This window comes from Mesocricetus auratus, unplaced genomic scaffold (genome assembly GCF_017639785.1).
Source record: "Mesocricetus auratus isolate SY011 unplaced genomic scaffold, BCM_Maur_2.0 Super-Scaffold_100011, whole genome shotgun sequence".
In the NCBI taxonomy this organism is placed as follows: Eukaryota; Metazoa; Chordata; class Mammalia; order Rodentia; family Cricetidae; genus Mesocricetus; species Mesocricetus auratus.
This window is the reverse complement of record NW_024429195.1, coordinates 70,369,319-70,388,558: the sequence shown is the minus strand read 5'-3', so window position 1 is coordinate 70,388,558 and position 19,240 is coordinate 70,369,319. Positions and strand designations below refer to the sequence as shown.

General features: G+C 34.5%; 1 protein-coding gene across 1 annotated transcript in view; it reads left to right on the top strand.

Moving 5' to 3' along the window:
- Epyc (epiphycan) overlaps positions 1 to 17,146 on the top strand; it is a 32,992-nt gene extending 15,846 nt beyond the window's left edge. The window contains exons 3-7 of the mRNA XM_013111874.2: positions 5,875 to 6,049; positions 11,208 to 11,366; positions 11,498 to 11,700; positions 12,797 to 12,892; positions 16,735 to 17,146. Coding sequence (XP_012967328.1) covers positions 5,875 to 6,049; positions 11,208 to 11,366; positions 11,498 to 11,700; positions 12,797 to 12,892; positions 16,735 to 16,905 — 804 coding nt within the window. The 3' untranslated portion in view covers positions 16,906 to 17,146. The remainder of the gene's footprint in view (positions 1 to 5,874; positions 6,050 to 11,207; positions 11,367 to 11,497; positions 11,701 to 12,796; positions 12,893 to 16,734) is intronic.
- Positions 17,147 to 19,240: the final 2,094 nt, after the last annotated feature.

The following is a 19,240-nucleotide window of genomic DNA, read 5'->3' as shown; positions in this document are numbered from 1 at the left end:
CCACTGTACTACTTTAGTCTCATTTGTTGCTATAAATCTGTTTAAATTGTTTATTTCTTGGTTTACAGGTTATGTGTATCTATGAATGTATCAACTTCTTTAAAATTTTCCAGTTTTTGAAAATTAATGTTCAAAATATTCCCTACTGATATCACACATTTCATTAGTCTTGCAACATTTTCCTTGTTGTCTCTAACTTTAATTGAGTTCCCTTCTCTCTTCTTTTGAATTGATATATTTAAGGAGTTGTCAATATTGTTTATATTTCAAAACACTAACTCTCTGATTGATTCTAGCTACTGTTATTTTAGCACCAATTTCATTAATGTCTATGCTAATGTTTACTATTTCTCATCATTCACAGCATATGAGTGTGTCTTTCTGCATCTCTCTTATGCATCATTAGCTTATTTATGTAAGCGCTCTCTGACTTTTTTTTTGAGGCAGAGTTTGTCTGTAGCTTTAGAGCCTGTATGGGAACTTGCTGTATAGAACAGGCTGGCCTTGAGCTCACAGAGATCTGTCTGCCTCTACTTCCTGAGTGCTGGAATTATAAGTGTGTGGCACCAATGCCCAGTCCTGTCTCTCTGACATTTTAATGGAAGTACTAACAAATATGCATAACCTTAAGCTCTCATCTTAGCAAGGCCTTAGCTACATCCTAGAGGATCTGGGAAAGTGCTAACAAGTTACCATGACATAAGATATTCTTCTTCTATTTTGAACAAAATATTGAGTTTTTTATTTTAATTTTCAATAATTTGTTCAAAATATAATGACTAATTTTTGGTGGTAAATTAATGCTGAGAGCTCTAGTGTGAAGAAAGGAAATCAGAATCCCAAAACAGCAACACCTTATATTCCTCCTTAGTGTTTTTTTTTCAATCACAAATACATTACACTTAATTGAGATCATCATTTATTACCTGGTGGCTGATAAAGTGCTGATGCTAAAAGAATACAAGTATCAACAAATAAGTAATACTGGCTTTTATTAATTAGAACAGAATGTTAACTCTAGCAAGTAATTCATGATATCAAGAAGTCTATAATGAAGGCGGCCTGTTCACTTGGATGCTACTTTCCTTTGCTGTGTAGAAGCATGCGAATGTCACATAATCACATGTCAATGTTCTGTGCATCAGGCTCTATTCAGAAAGTTCTTGCCAAAATCTATAGCTTGAAGTTTTCTGCCTATTTTCATCAAGATTTGTATGATTTCAGGTTTTAAATTGATATCTCTGATCTGCCTCAACTGATTTTTTAATGAAAGATAAGAGATAAACATCTAATTTCATTCTTCTGTGGTTAGAAATACAACATTGTCAAAATAATTTATTGATGAATCTGATTTTTCATGTCAGAAACACAAATTACAAATGCTCGACAGCCTTCGCTATTAGGTAAATGTATTTTAGTACTTTTTGATGGGCTGTCTTGCAAAAGTCAGAATTCAGTGAGACCACTTAATCAAGAAAACAAATAAGAAGAAATACTGTCAAGAATGTTGGAAAATTGTAAATATGTGGTGTTGGTAGGAATATGAATTGGGTCAGTCATTATGAAATCAGTGTGCACACTTCTAAAACTCCAAAGATAGAACTGTTAAAGAACCAAGCTATAGAGTGTTTAAGTGGCAAAGAACATGTATCCTATTGTACTGATACTTCCACATACATATCAATTGCTGCAGTATGTGCAGTAGCCATGAAATGAAATAACCCTAGATGTACACCATATAATTAACAGATAACAAATGTGAGATTCTTGCATGAAATAGAGCTTTATTCAGATGGCAAGAAAAATGAGGTTTTGAAATTTATAGAAAAATGGAGGCAAGTGGAATATATTATATTAATTGAGGCAATCCAGAATCAGAGAAAAATATATGTTCTCTCTCATTTGTGTGTTTAGCTTTTAATTTTTAACACAATTTCTTTATTTGCTTTTTGGGGGATTTCACATAATGTACCCCAATTCTGCTAATTTCCCAGCCCGCCCATATCTGCCCTTCACTCTTGGATGCCTCTCCAAACGAAAATTAAAAAAATAAACACAAGCCAAACCAATAAATCAATCAAACAAGTAAATAAGCAAACAAAGAAACATGAAAATCCTCTTTCCTTTTCTGTCATTCCCACCTCTCCAACACCTCTTCATTCTTCCTGGTGGCATTTGGATACTCAGTGTATCACACTGAATACCTTTCTGTACAACCAGATTTACCTGCAAATGTTAGTTGCAGTGAGTCATTGATCTGGTTAATGACCTCTGGTTTCTGGTACACCTTCATCATTGGACGTTCCCGAAATTCCACTCAGACATTTTGAGTCTGCCCCGAGCTTCTAAGTTTTATATATGTATTTTTACGTGGGAAAGCTTGTACTTGTAGACATTGTCCAAGGAACTAGAAAGGAGCCCATGAGAGGAAGAAATATGTGTGGGAAGGGGTATGGAGAGGCTCAAAGAGCAAGTAGGAGACAAAGTGGGAAGAAAGGCAGAAGGATGAAGTGATGGGGGGAGAAGAGAGAGAGGGAGAGAACAGGGCAGGTGCGAAAGAGAAACCCACACTAAAGACTGAAAAAATCCTGTACAGAAGCCCTTTGTTTTTCATGAGGATAACAAACTCAATGAGAAAAAAAATTATTTTTTAAGAGCAAGATATGTGTCTTGAAGGGACTCTGCCAAAAAAAAAAAAAAACAATCTAGGAGAAATGTGGCTTCTTTTTCACAGTACATTCATTTTCGTATTATCCCTCAAAATTGGGACAAATAAATCAAGTAGTTTTATTACTAATAACATGAATTTGATCAAAATAATTTTGTCAAAATGTTATTGTCGCTTATAATAACACAACATACTTTAATAAGGAGATGTTTCTATGTATACAATACTGTCAATGAAAAGAAATGCAAATCTTAAATATTTTAAGGAGGTTATTTGTATCAGTATTAATATTTCAAAAATATTGTTTGAGATTGCAAGTACATATGTGCATTTTTTTGGTTGAGATACTTTCTTCACGCAGCAGACATTTGGTCTTAGAATACTGTCTTGCTGTCCTGTACCCTGAGAGGGAACTCTGTGCTGGGATGACTAACTGGAAGCCCAGATGCGTTGGGTACAGATACTGACCAGCCCTGAGGATATCATTACTTACTTGGAAGTTACCTTCCCTTGCCAATATCTGTTGAGTTCTCCCAAACCCCATAACACTGTCTCTAATCTATGTCATTTCTGGTATCTACTCTTTTGTAGAAATAGAATGTCGTCCTAAACATAGTCCATCATGACAAATATTACAGTTCATGGTTGGGCAAACAAGGTATTATCACAAAGCCAAAATTAAAAAATAATTAAAAGTTTGTTTTGCTACCTGGTACAAGGCTAATTTCTTCAAGTGCAGTGATTATGTTTTTGAATGCTTGCATAGTTCAGAGACGCATGACTCTCAGATTAAAAAGTCAAGTCACAGGATGAAAAGCAGATTAAAATCAAGAAATAAAAGAAAAAGAGAATAGAGAAAAATTCTGAATTAATAAATGAACATTTAGATCAGAGACTCAATTGTACTTTCATTTGATTGAGAGCAGTTATAGTTGAAGAATATTTTGTGAGTTTCATGCTTATGTCCAAATTTAGGTTTCTGAAGCATAAGTATGAAATCTATCATTCTGGCACAGGGGTGTTCACAATTGCCTGGCCACACTTTCTAGAATGAATTCCTTCTAACTTCATATTGCATTTTGAAGGTTGTTAAAAGAGGGGAAAGGATGGGAATGTAAACAACCTCTATTTAATAGCTAGAATAAATGTGTCTACCATGCAGATGACTCTCCATGCACGATGGGGTTATAGTTCTGTGATTTTGCGGAAATGAAAATGCATTCCTTTTCCTTGGTTTAAAAGTTGTTCTTTTTATTTGCAAGCAAGCATGAACAAAACAATTTCTGATCAACACCAAAAGCTGTTTGGCCTCATTATATCGAATGACAAATGAGACTTTATAGCTTCGCATCAAATCAGTGGAAAAGGGTGTGAGGGATGTGCAAAAACTTTCCTACACAGTTAAAGATTCAAGTCAGTGTGTCTGGAATGTGTTCCTCCCTTTAGGCAGCTCCTCCATTCCATGGAACATCTGTCTCAATTTCCGTTCTTCTTGGAGCCTGCTTTTAGTCTCTGAAAAGCTAGTATTCTGCAACTGCCTCACTATGACCACACTGATGGAAACCATGTGTCTGTGCATGTACCCCAGTTTGTCAGCTGCAGATTCCTGGCCAGGCTTTACTGAATCTTCCTGGATGTCTCCTACACTATGAAGCAACTTCTCTTAGACTTCATGTTTTGAATGATTGAAAATTGTCATGGACACACTCACTGATTCTTTGCAGAAAATCCTTAAGGTTATCTGTGGATATGAATTAAACGCATCTTGAACAAGATTTTCTTTGAAGAATATACTCCATCAATCTTATGGGTTGCTTATTATATTGAAACCTAGAATACAAAGACAAAGGCGTAATTTAGTGTTTACAACTACATAGGCTAAGGCATGAAGTTAACCAATGAGCAGAAATCTGGGGTAGAAAGAGGCTAAAATAGAGAACCTATGAAACTGTTCCTTTAAAAAATATTACTTTCATTAGTAATGAAATCTATTCAGATCTATCAAAAGTGGCATTCAAAATAAGTGAATCTTTAAAAAATTCAGATGGTTATATAACACAAGCAATAAATAATCAAGTCTAATTATATTCCTCTTTTAAAAGTGAAAGTAGTCTTTACACCATTGTGGTAATAAATGAGAAGTAGTTTGTGTGGTTTTTCATCTTTAATGAGTGAAAATAAATGCAGATGGGTGCATACTGATGTGATCAGTAAAGAATGTAAGATTTCTGGGGAGGGATATCATGATAATAACAGACAAGAAGAAATGGGCCCAGGGTGTTGCTCATCTAAATTTCTAAAGCAAATTCCCATCTGAAGCTTACAAGATCATCAAGAAGAACACACTTACCAAGAAGTAGAAAGGAATAAACACTAGCATACAGGAAAGATACTGAAAATTGAGGTGCTTCTAAATATTTGTAGAAGAAACAACTTGTAACAGAAAAGTTGTAAGGTGAAAAGATAGTGAAATTTGAGAAGTACTTCGATCTATTTTTTTCTGTTTTACCATTTTTCACCAATGCTAAATCTCTCAAAAATATCAGTTTTAACATTATCAAATATTGTTGCTGTATTTAGTTTCCATGTGGAAATAAAAGTAAGAAATGGCACTTCATATTTAAATTACATAGTTTTCATGCCACTATAGATTTTTTTCCTCAGTAGGAAGGGTAATTTTCATTAAAAGGTCATTATGGGCACTGCACAATAATTTCAAGAAAGAAAAGATTTGAATTCCAAAAGTGAAAACCCTAAAGGAAGAAGATATGAGTCAGTATCTCAACAGCTATTCCAGGGAGAAGAGTGAACTGGGCTCAGGAGTGAAAGGGACTTTTCAATTTTGATTTGCACAGTTCCTGGTTAATGTGCATCACTCCTAACAACAATCTGTTTTCACTGAGATGTGTATCATTAGAAAACAGTGAGATACTTTTAAACACACCAAATGAAAAAATATATGAAGGTAAAAGAAAATAGCAAGAAAATGTATGGCATTGAAGCCAATTCCCAAGATTTGAGAAACCAACTTAATTGAAAACAACAGTAGTTCAGGGAAACATGCTGCTTCAGACTGGTGGGCGAGGCACAATGTGTTGAACATAAGAACACGAGTGACATCTTGTGGCACAAATAGACACATCTTAAATTTGTGCTATGAATGTACAGGGTGATTGGGGTTGCTGTGAAATTCTGCTTGTTTTCAGACTGAAAAGGTGACAGAGAGGCTTTCTGGGAGCAGAGAACTCCTCACACCTGGCCCACAGCTAGAGGACACCCAGGATGAAGACAAGGATGAAGAATCCACTCCCCGGCTGATAGATGGCTCTTCCCCACAGGAGCCAGAATTCCCAGGGCTTCTGGGTCCACACACCAACGAAGGTCAGACAAGTTGACACTGAATTATCACTGAATACACTTTGCCATTTCTCAAAAATATAAAGATTCAACCCACTCCTAAGGAGTCTGTCTTTCCCATGTCTGAAGAAGTTGTGGGCCCTAAGGGAAACTTACTGAAATATTGCTAAGTAGTCATGTTTTCTATCAGTCTTCTAAAGATTTATGTTTCTATCCATTCATTGTTGCTGTTCTCAATCTTGGCCAGAGAAGCTTCTTATTACAGTGGGTAGTGGTAGCACAGACTCATTATTGTTGAAAGTGTTCAATATAAGTAACTGTGAGTGCTTAGCCACAAATGGGACATCTACATGAAAGCCTGCCATAAGCAAGGGCTCAGGAAACACCTTAGAAGAGGCAACTCAAAGAATATAATTTCCTAAGGATGGGAGATGCCATGAAATGCTACCCTCTGAATGTTATAGGGCTGTTGCACACAAAAACTCACAGCAGTAGTTGCCTACCCAAGATCAAGGCAGCTAAACTTCCAGTATGGATGAGGGAAGCACTCCAAAGACCCTACCTCTACTAGCTAGGAGCAATTAGATTCCCAATGCCTTAGTGAATAAACTCAACAATGATGTGTACATGAGCAACACTAACAAAACTCAGTGGGTCAAAATAAATAAAATAAGAGGATATGAAGTTAGGAGAGAGATGAGATGGAGGACACTGAGAGGAGCTAGCGAGAGCGAAAGGTTTACATGATCAAGATACATGGTATAAATACATGAAACCTTCAAAGAAGAAAACAATTATAAAATTAAAATGACTTGCCAATTTTCAACTCCACTCCAAAAGAAAAGTGAAAAATCAAGCATAAATCCTAGAATGTTGCAAAACATTTCAAAACACGGAGTTATAGTGCATTTTGTTGTCAGATATTCAATAGATTTTATAATGGCCTGTTGGAAATATTCAAATAACCAAAGGCACAGGATGGAAATGTTTGCCAGGAATCATTACTCCAAATCTTTCTGTGGCATGCATTTGCAGAACACAGCATTGAATGAATTAAGCCAGCAGAGTTCAAAGTCATAAGATATAATGATGTTGATTAGAATAAGGGTACCATGTGCTCATTGAGCATCTGCCGTGTGTGGATGGCTGCAACAGCACACAGTATCCTCTCTTTACTCTTACATCACTGTAGGGTGTTAATGATACTTCTCTTTTCTTGTCACTAAGAAATACAGAACTAGAGAGGGTACTGATTTCAGTCTGTAAATCATCTTGCTAGGATTCTAGACTGTACTTGTAGGAAAATGTTGATTTTTCTCTATCTCTCAGTCCTAGAAAATAGATCTCTAGACAACACAGAAGCATACTACACAATCTCTTTTAATTTACTTTTTAAAGAATTTCATACATGATCACTATATTTACATCATTATCACAACTTACTCTCTTCTTTCCAGCTACTCCTTTTGTCTCTTTCAGATCTCTCTCAATTTGATGATCTTTTTCTTTAATTATTATTGATTATCACAAACATGCACACACCATTATATATATATATACATATATATATATATATATTCCTGTTGAGTCAATTTAGTGTTGCTCCTATACATAATTCGTAATTATGATGGACAGACCACTTACAATTGGATAACCTCCCTGGGAGCCCCATCACTGAATGAAATTGATTTCTCCTTCTCTCAGTAGCCATTGACTACATATAGTTTTTATTTTAGGGGTGAGATCTTGTGAAATTTCGTACATTCATGTTGGCTAGTCTACTAGTATTGTCATTATGCAGGACTTGTGTGAACAAGCATGTTTTTGAGATTTTGAGACTTCAGGGCTATATCTTCCCTGCCTTCTCTAAAAGATCCTCTCCAGTAGCAGGCATCCTGGTCCTCTGACTTTTATAATCATTCTATGCCCTCTTTCATAATTTTCCCTAAGACTTATATGTAGGGGTTGCATTTTAGATGTATCAGATGCAGTTGGGTACCTTAAAGTCTATACATTTTAAGCAGTTATGGCTCTCCATAATAGTCACCACCTGTTGCAAACAGAAATTTCTTTGATAATGGTTGAGAATTACTCTTATCTTTGGATATAAAAGTAAGTATTTAGAATACATTTAGAAAGTTAGTAATTATATTGGCTCATGAAAATAGCTTTAGTATGTTCTCTTCTAGAGTCTACGACCTTTCTAGTAATGGATGTTTGTCTAGGTTTATAGTACAAGGTCTGTGGATAGGCCCAGTCTCTCTCTTACCCATTCCACCCCCATATTCCTAAACATATCTGTATCCATAGCAAGAGCACAATCCTCCTAAAAGCTACAGTCAAGTTTGGTTTCAATAATTTTTGAGAGAATATCAACAAATTGATATTTTTCTTATTTCCATAACTAAGAGTAAACTGAGTAATTTAAGTTAAAACTTAAATGACATTTTAATTTCCAGAAGAGAGGCATATATGTATGAATGTTTAACAGCTTGGAAAATTTTTAAATTCAAAACTTATTTTTTATCAAATTAATCCAATCCAAATGGCTGCAATCTATGAGCAGTAAAACAAAAACAAATCATAATTTATGTGAATATGTACAAATTATTCTGCACAATTGATGCTGAAATACAAGACCAACACTGTAAAAATTAAATACCCTCATTTAAACCTTATTAGTGGGAATAATTAGATCTTAATGAATAGAGTCACAGCAAAGATTAAATACTTTGCAGAATTCCCTAAAAGAGAGCTCTTTACTTTTCTTGGTTGAATCATTTTTATTCTAAAGTTCTTACTGTGTATAATATACTTATTTAAAGCAAACAATAAGATGTTACTGGACTTCTTGCTCAGAAACAACAAAAGGACCCTTAAGTAGAGTGACCAAACAGCCCTCTTAGTCTGGGTATGATTATTCTAGGAGGGTTCCTGGTAAAATGAGATGAACTAGTGACTGAGCAATTCTGAGTTTGTTTTAATTTGCCCCCATTCCCTCTTCTAGTATAGAAGATAAGTTGCTTCATTCACCTCATATCCTTTCATCTGCCCTGAAGCTGCTTTTCCTCCTCCATTCACATCATACTGCCATCCACATCTATCTTTTACCCCTCAATCTCATCAAACAATCTTGTACTTTACAGAGAAAATGCACTTGCCAGCCACAGCAGATTCACCTTCTGTCTATATTGATAATGGCCCCCTCCATCCATTTATTCCTAGTATAACTGAGAGACTGTATGTATTCACACTTGTAGGGGGTTGATCCCTTTTTCCTGTGCAACAAGGTCCACTTCCTACTACTCCCCCTTTAGCATGCAAACTCTAACCTTTGGAGTACATTCTTGCAATCCTTCCCACTGTGATCACCTATGGTGATCAGTGATTTTAGTTGTCAACTAGAAACAGAAGGGAATCACCTGCAAAGGCAGTCTCCATGAGGGTTATCTGGATCAGGTCCAACCTTAGCCCTCCTTGGGTGTATGTGTAGAGATTGTCTTGATTGCCTCATATGAAGATAGAACACCCAGCATGAAGGTGACTGACACCAGTGCCCAGTTTTGGGCCCAGGCTTGGATAGAAGTAGACAATGCTACCTGAGCATCAAGTATGCATGTTTTAATTTCTTTCTCCCCTTGGCTGTGGATGTGATGTGACAAGGTTCTCCAAGCACTTACTGCTGTGACTTCCCTGCAGTGATGGGTTTGTAACCTAGAACTGTACACTGACATAAATCCATGGTCCTTTACCTTTTTTTCTTTTTGGTCAGTTTTCTTTATCACAGCAGCAGAAATGAATCAAAACCACATTGCTTTACAAAAGCACAAATACATCTCAGCTATCATCATCTTGCCTGTTGTCATTTTCAGTGAACACCTCTAGAATATATTTTTGTTTTTCTTTCCTCCAATTTTATCTGTAATAGATTATAATTTGGCATCCATTTCAGTCATTATACAGACTTTAAAAAGTCTGAATATCCCTGCAATACCATGTTCAAGAACCTTTTCAATCTTTATCTACCGAATAAACTAAGCTTAAATCTCCTACCCTTTCAAACTCTCCATCAATTTGGTGTCCATCAATATGGCCCTATGCCCCATTTTGCATTCTTTCTGTTCATTGTTTCTCTGTGCCCTTTAAAGCTTATCATTCTCTAGGTAAATACTAAGCATATAGTAAAAAACAAAAGATTTTTTCTCTTTCTATTTATTTCTCTCTCCCTCTCTGTGATCCCCTTCCTTTGTTTGTCTTTGCCATCACCATTACCATAGCCAAGCAGCCACAATGTGTCATATATAACACATCTCTTTTATCTGCAATTCATACCCTCTCATCCCACTTAGCCCTCCTTCAGTCTGACCAATCTGTCAGGCAGAGTGCGTTGTTAATAAGCAAGACCATACTGCAACTCTGTCCATAATACAAAATGGCTCTCACATGGATTATGGTGGCCGCCTCTAAGTTTAGCCTAAAGGACTGTCTTTTAATCTTAGAGAACGGTTTTTGGCAAATGTTCTTTCTTTTTCTGTCATATTCTTACTGGTTTTCTCACTTACATTTCAGTGCTATCATTTTATGTATGTCACAGATTGACATTTGCTATGTCAGAGATTCCCTTTCATGATTCTCCAACTAAGATAAATGACTCTGTTTATATTCATATCATATGTGAAAATACAGAGTTGTGTGGTTTGCATTCACCTTATATAATAGATCACAGGGCAGAGCTGTGTGTCTCTTTTCATCGTTGTTTTAGTAGCCACTGTTATATCATTTATATAAAATATGCATGCGTCAAATGAATATCAATTTGTTTGATATCTTGAAACACATTTTAATGGAATATTTAAATATTGAGTCATATATGTAATGACTGCATGGTACTTTAACTTTATAAAAACATAATCTCAATACTTATGTTTTGAAAACATAATCCCTACTAGTTATTAAAATAACAGCCATAATATATCCATTAAAATAGGTTTTGCAAGCATTGCTGTTGATGCCGTGTTGTAGATTTGACCTTAATGGGTCACTTGTTAAAAATGCTTTGAGAAAATGTGAAACATATCAGGAATCTCTGGGTGATATTTTAATCTCAGTTACTGAATAATCAGTGCTACATTATTCTTAGAATTCTTATACTGACACATAATTATTCACCTATACATTTCAGACTTCCCAACTTGCCTTCTGTGTACTTGTATAAGTACCACTGTATACTGTGATGACCACGAACTTGATGCCATCCCTCCACTCCCTAAGAAGACTTCGTATTTCTATTCACGTTTTAACAAAATTAAAAAGATCAACAAAAATGACTTTGAAAGCCTAAGTATGGATATTTTATTATAGACCTATTGTAAATTACATTATTATTTATATTTGCTATTTGTATTTGTTTGTGCTTTATTTCTGTAAACCACATTCAAGAATGTTATCTACTGACATCACTTTTTCTTCTAGTTGATTTAAAAAGGATTGATCTGACATCAAACTTAATATCGGAGATTGATGAAGATGCATTCCGAAAGCTGCCTCATCTCCAAGAGCTTGTCCTACGTGACAATAAAATAAAGCAACTTCCAGAGCTGCCAATCACTTTGACATTTATTGATATCAGCAACAATAGATTGGGAAGGAAAGGGATTAAGCAAGAAGCATTTAAAGTAAGTCTTAGGTGTCACATAGTAGCCCTCTTCCCCTTCCTCATCTCTCATGGACTAGCATTTTAATGCCACGAAAAGGATTTCCTGGAACAGTACTTATAACTTCTAAAATAGACTTATCTGTATTATTGCTGGAAACTTTGAAAATAAGATATATTCTGGTTCATTCTGAGAATGGTCAAGCACCAAGAATGGAAAGTGGATCTTAAATTAGAAGTAAGTGTTTCTTGGGCACATGGAAAAAGCTCCTGGAAGAGGCTTAAGCCAGAAAATCTCAGTTTCCTTAGAATTCCACCCAAAGGCAGATAAAATGACTTTGGGTCAGTGACTGGGCAGGGAGCAGGTAGTGCTCTGAGGACACAAGGCTATAAACAGTCTAGATGGAGTTATCCTTTGGGAATTTGTTTTGTAAGTGAGGAAAACAATTTTGAATTTGGAGATACTTCTTAGAACAATCCAAGAACAAAAATCAGCTGGTTTTCTTACACACTCCCCAACCCATTCAAAATTCTCCTCTATATATAGGTTGAATGGTAAGGTTTTACTTGGTCTTTGAAAGGAAATATATTTCACCAGGGAGATGGTGATGGGTGGTGTGAACTTTTTCTAAAATTTCTCTGATAATTATTCTGTCAATAGTGGCTAAAGGGGTTATGGAATCTCATGCTAGGCTGGCAAGCATTGAAACTAGAGGGCATGGGTGGAGATGAGGTACTGTTTTACTATGCTGTTCTTAACATAGACCAATTATTGTTTAAATGTTTTCTTACTGAGCAAACAGTCTTTGACTAAGAAGAAATTTTCATTTCTGCAAACGTATAAAATGAAGGAAGTTCTTACTACGTATCAAAAAAAGTATTCCATGGAAAAGAGCTGTCTTGTGTAAATTGAGAAAGTATATTGAACATATGTGTTTTCTAGGAGACTGGAAACTAACTTTGAGTTTCATGAAGAAATTTGCTTGCAGTCAATATTTTCAAAATTGCTTTAAATTATCTAGTGATTTAGAAAACAGGGTCTTCACATGGACATGCTAGTTTACAAATTGCTGCGTGCAGAAGAAACCTTAGTAAGTCTTTCATATGAACCTTTACAGGACATGTATGATCTCCACCATCTCTATATCACGGATAACAACTTGGACCACATTCCTCTGCCACTTCCAGAAAGTCTGCAGGCTCTTCACCTCCAGGTAAGTTTATAAGATGAGGTGAGCCTGAAAACTCCAGTGAGAATAAACACAAAGAGAAGGGAGCCAGGACTAACAAATTTATCTATCATGGCGTATTGACATGTGCATCAATTTTTCTGCCTCTATTTCTCTACACATTCATCCCATCAGCTAACAAAGTATTTCCATCCTTATGGTGCTATCTGTTCTACTAAATTGCTGGTAATTTCAGTCATTATTTTTATTATTTTGTAAATAAAATTAAGATAACAGAAGTTTTTCTTTAACTCAGAAGTTTTACCTAGTGAAAAAATACACAAGGATCACAAAGACAAGACAAAAATCTAGCTTGATATTTAGTATTCAGAAAGACCTGTCAATTTTATTTTCTTCTAAATATCAGATTTTATATTGAATTCAGTACATTTCAAAGGCATCCACACGTCCTGAAAAATGACAATTCTCCAATGCTTCAGTTAAAGAAACTGCATTTTTTCTTTTATACTCTCTCTCTTTTTTAAAGACAACACACACACACACAAACACACACTTGAAAGTTTACATAGTTTCTATTCACACTGAATGGCATTTTATTTTTAGTGGAATAAGTGAAAACACATTTTCAAAAATACTATAATCTAATAGTTTCTAAATATATTTCATTTTCATCCAATGTGTTCAGTAAGATGTTTTTAGTTGAAACAATTGTAGATAATTTGCTTCTTACTTACATGAAAAGAACTTGCTTTAGAACTATAATCAGCTCCCTCAGTATTTTCTAATTTTTGGTGGGATAAACACATAGGAAAAATATTCATTATTTGCTGAAGTACAATCTATTGTGAGAAGATTGCATGTAGTAATCTCTGGGTCCAATGATTTTCTCTGTATATTATGTTAATATTTACCTCTGCATTTTTCTTATTCCTTGTTATGCTTATATTTCTATACTTTTGTCATATTTCTGTAAAGACCTGAGATCTTGATACTTATTTCTTGAACTTTTCTGACTATATGCTTTTCTATAACATATTATGAGCTCTTACAAACAATCCCAAATAATGGAAAAGAAAAACATGTCCTGACTCATCATCCTAAGGTTAATTTTATCCCAATAACAAAATTAGATTTAGACAAAGCTATCCACAGATGAGAAAACTGTAGATCAATTAATGTTATGAACATGATGCAGCATGCATGCAACATATCAAATCTACAAACATGTAAAAGTAGTGACATACCATTAGCAAGTAGTATTTATTTCAAGAATAAAAGAATAGTTTAACCATCATCAGTGAAATGATACAAATATGTTATGATAACAGAGTAAAACTACCTGATTATTTAAAAAAGATACAAAAAGGCCACTGAAAAACCTCAATAGTCCTTTAATACTAGATATCTGAAGAAACAAAAGCTAAGAATACTCCTCAACCCTTTAAAGAAAATGTATTCCGAACCCACAGAAAGTTAGTATTTAATGGAGAAACATGCAATACTTTCTTGATAAGCTCAGAAATAAGATAGTGACTTTTTGGTTATGGTATCTTATTAATATTATGTCTAACAGTTCTGATGAGGAAAACAGAATAAGTAAATTAAACTAATAATGAACACACAGATGACAAAAGAAGTAGGTTTTCTTACTTCACTTTCAAATGACAAGATCTTGTATACATAAAATCTCAAGAAATCCACTAAAAAAATCACAACTCAAGAGTAAGTTCAGCATTATGATAAGTTGTAAGATCATTATGCCAGTGTTAATTACACTTCTAACATATTATCAATAATTGTCTTGAAAACTATATTAAGAATTATTTTAACTATTTATCATCTATCTATTACTATCATCTATCACTATCATCTGTCATCCACCAATCTAATAACATATATATATATATCATTTATCAATCTAACTTCTATTTATCATCTATCTGTCTGTCTTTCTATTCATCTATCTATACATTGGTCATTGTATGTATGTATGTTTGTACCTATCCAACCAACCATCCATCCATCCATCCATCCATGCATCCACACACCCACCCTCCCACCAATTCATCTATCTGTCTGTCTGTCTATCTGTCTGTCTGTCTATCTATCTATCTATCTATCTATCTATCTATCTATCTATCTAATCTATCTGGTCTTTGACACAGCATGTTACTATGTAGCCTTTTCTATTCTGGAATTGCCTGTATATAACAGACAGACCTTGAATGTACCAGAGTGTCTCCTGCCTTTGTCTCCTCAGAGTACAAATTTAGTTGCACACTATCACACACAACAAAGCTATTCTCTCTAAAAATGTCACATATCTTAAATACATAGAATACATTTAACAAAATAATGACAAGCACTGTGCAATCACAATTGCAATACAGAGTTAAGCAAGTAAAAAGGTCTGAATACCCTAATAATACAGATCAGAAAATGGTGTTATTAGGATGCACATGCTTTCCAGACTCATTTACAGGTTTTACATGCAGGGAATTATAAGGATCTTACTAAGCCCTTGGCATGGCCTAGAAGTACAGCAGTGTAACAGACTATAAGATGAACTTATCCCTGTATTATTCCATATAAAATCCATAATCTGTACTATAATATTCCATAATATTGTAAGATCAACTACATCACCGCATACTGGCAAAAGACAAGCCTACAATGAGCTAATACTCATACATAAAACTATTTGTCAGCTTTCAAGGAAATGTGTTTTCTACTGTTTCGGGTGTAAAAATATTGTAGCTACTTGAAAAATGCACCAAGAGTTCCTCCAATTACAAAAGATAGGTTACAACTCAAAGATTTGAAATCTTCTTATATCATATATCTCCATATAAAACTTACACACAAATACTCATGAATCCAGTTTTCAAAAAAGCCCACAAAATCATTGTTTTATTGGTAACATTCCACTCTTGCATGAACAGATGTGTAGATTTATGATTATAAATGCATTAAATGCAACACTCTCAGTTACTAGAAAATAAGAAAAACTATCATATACTATATCATACATGGATTTTTAAGACACTACATGCCGGGCGTTGGTGGTGCATGCCTTTAATCCCAGCACTTGGGAGGCAGAGGCAGGCAGATCTCTGTGAGTTTGAGGCCAGCCTGGTCTACAAATGGAGTTCCAGGACAGCCTCCAAAACAATCCAGAGAAACCATGCCTCGAAAAATCAAAAAAAAAAAAAAAAGACACTACACTAAGTAAACAAATCTCTAAGGCTAACTGAAATCTCCTCTTTCTTTCAGTATTCAATGTTTTCTGGAAATGGGCATTGTTTTCCAAAGATAATTCCACATATGTAAAATGCTCAGAACAGAGAAATCTGTAAAAACAGAAAGTATGTCAGTAGTTGCTTAGGATGAGGGGGAGAAAAAGTAAAAGTGTATCTCCCTAACATCTGCTTCCTTAGTCACTTACTTCACTTCAGTCTGGTCAACTTGAGTGTTAATTGTGCAGAAGGAGCTCCACACAGATGCTTGGGACTTTGTGCTTACTTTCTCTTTTCTCTGAACATTCTTCTCTTGGCTCTCTCCAGGCCCATGTCTTCTTGCTACACCACATTTTCTCCAAAGATTTCACCAGTTTTAGAATCACTTCTTTCTCAATAATCTTCCTCACCTACTTATATTTCCCATGTACCCCATACTGGTAAGAATATATATATATATATATATATCCCCTACAGCACAAACAATGCTTGGTGTATAATAATCACATACCAAATAATCCTGACTTATGGAGCAAATACAAGAATTAAAAGAAGTGACTCAAAATGTACTACAGTTACATTCAATTTTTGAAGTGTGTTAAGTCTTATCATTTCCCTTTGTCTTTTTAGAACAACAACATTCTGGAAATGCATGAGGATACTTTCTGTAATGTTAAAAATTTAACATATGTTCGTAAGGCATTGGAGGATATTCGGCTGGATGGAAACCCTATTAACCTCAGCAAAACTCCTCAAGCATACATGTGTCTACCTCGTTTGCCTATTGGAAGTTTTATTTAATGTTAGAATGTTAGGCAAACGTCAGAATTGTGATGCTTTTTTTGTAGCCAAGTGACTCATAGCTCTCTTCAGAAACAAACTCTGTATATTTCAGTTGAGTTAAAAAATGTGGAATAATTATATAAAACAATAAGCTAAGGGTTTTAAGATAAAATAATTGTTTAATAATTTAACTAAACATGAATTAGCTATAAATTTATAAAATATATAGAAAAATCACATACAATTTAAAAATTTTAGTTCATATCAAATTAAATATGTAAAAAAGAAAACAATTGAAATAAATGCTTTAGATATGTTGATAAGGTGTACACATTTTAATTAAACTTTTCTAGTCCTTATTTTTACTGATGTGTTTCCCACCTAATTCATTTAAGATCACAAAGGAAATAATAAATGTGTTTGAAAAATACATGGTTGTGTGAGAAATTATTTCTTATAATCATACTGTATAATTTCCTAATGAGATCTGTCATTGTTAAGATATATCAATTCATTTTATACCCTTGATTACCCGAGTATCTACCTGTATTTCTCTATCTTTGAAAATAATATATGAAATATGCAACATATTGATGCTGTGATAACAACACTAGGGGCGAGCAGAAAAGAAACTTTATAAAGAGAGTGGATTTTTTAAAGTTGAAAATGAGTAGTAATGTAAGTATATGGTTAAAACCCAAGATAATGAAAAAGTTTTGCTTTCAGGTACAAAACCCTGAGGTCCAGTCACTAATCTTATATAACTCCATAAAATTTTTCTTCCAGAAAAGAATAAAACAAATACTCCTTATATAGAAATACATGTCTGCTAATTATATATATACATATATATATATATCCAATACAACTACATGAACATTCAATTTTAAGTGCAAAAGATACTAAGTATTCTGAACCTTGATTATATAATTTTAACATAATCCCTAGAGGTATTTCCACATGAATACAGTCTCTGGCATTCTGAGATGTTGTCTTCTATTCCATGAGTATTCAAATGTTGCATTTATATCAAAACCGTAAAAAAAATTGCCATTGCTTGAGCATGAATACCTATATACTTGAGCGTATCTATGGATGAAGTCACAGAAATAGGATTCTCGGTAAAATAATATTTAAGTTCTTAATAAGTGTTATGAAATTTCCATAAAAGATACTAAGTGAATGTTGTTCAGTCTTCAGTAGGATAGATGGAGGTTTGGCATTGTTGCTGCACCTAGGGTTGAGAGCTGTTATCACTTTTCATCATTTTGACCAGCTATGTGTCTCTGTATTAATCTCTCTCTGCTGCAAAGAGAGGGTTCTCTGACAAAGGCTGGGAGCTACACCAATCTATAGGTATAAAAATAAGTATTTAAGAGGCACCTTGATACTATGTGCATTTAACAAAACAATAGTAGGTTCTCCTCGAGACTCCTCAAACATGTTACAATAATTAAATTTTCCCATGATCTATATCCTTTATGTACCCAATATCTGTAGACATTAAAACTATTAGTAAAATTGTAGAGAAGTTTTTATGTGTCTCATCCTTTGAAATGTAAATATTGTTTGACCCGATTTCAAAGTATTGTTCTAATCAGTGTCAGCTCTCAACTTGACACAACCTAGAGTCATCTGAAGGAGTCAGATCAGATTGACCTATGACTATGTCTGTGAGAGGCTTTACTGAGATGTGTAATTGATGTGGGAGAACCCATCCTATTTTAGGCAGCATAATTCCTAGGCAGGAGGGTACAAATTGTATAAAAAACAAAACAAACAAACAAAAAAAAAACCAGCTGAGCCAGTGAGTCAAGGAGTAAGAAGTCTTCCTCCATGAGTGCTACCTCCAGTTTCCTTCCTTGAGTTCCTACCCAGCACACGTTTCCTCAGTGTTATTAATCCTCTCTACTTTCTTAGTTTCCTAAAACTCCCTAGTTATTGAAGGTAAATATCATGTTCAAAAGGGGAAAGTGAATGATACTATCCACATGACACTATTATAAATGCATTGTCTTGAAAGGAAGAGAAACATTCTCTTTGTACTTATCATAAAATTAAGTTTCTCTTGGCAGTGTAAAATGACTTAATGGTTCATAGATGGGATGATCCACACCTCACAGATTTGTAAAGTAGCTGTATATTTTCCCCAATTTCCAAGATAAAGGAATAAGTAATTTCCCCCAAGCCCTCTCACTCCTTCACAAATGCTAACCTTTCTTTTCGTTGAGTATATACATTGAGAAAACATAAAAATACAACCTATTGAGTCCAAGTAATGTTACTTGCATTTATGTTTTGGGGGCTGACCACTTGGTATAAGATAACCCAAAGAGGGGGATTATTCTTGGAA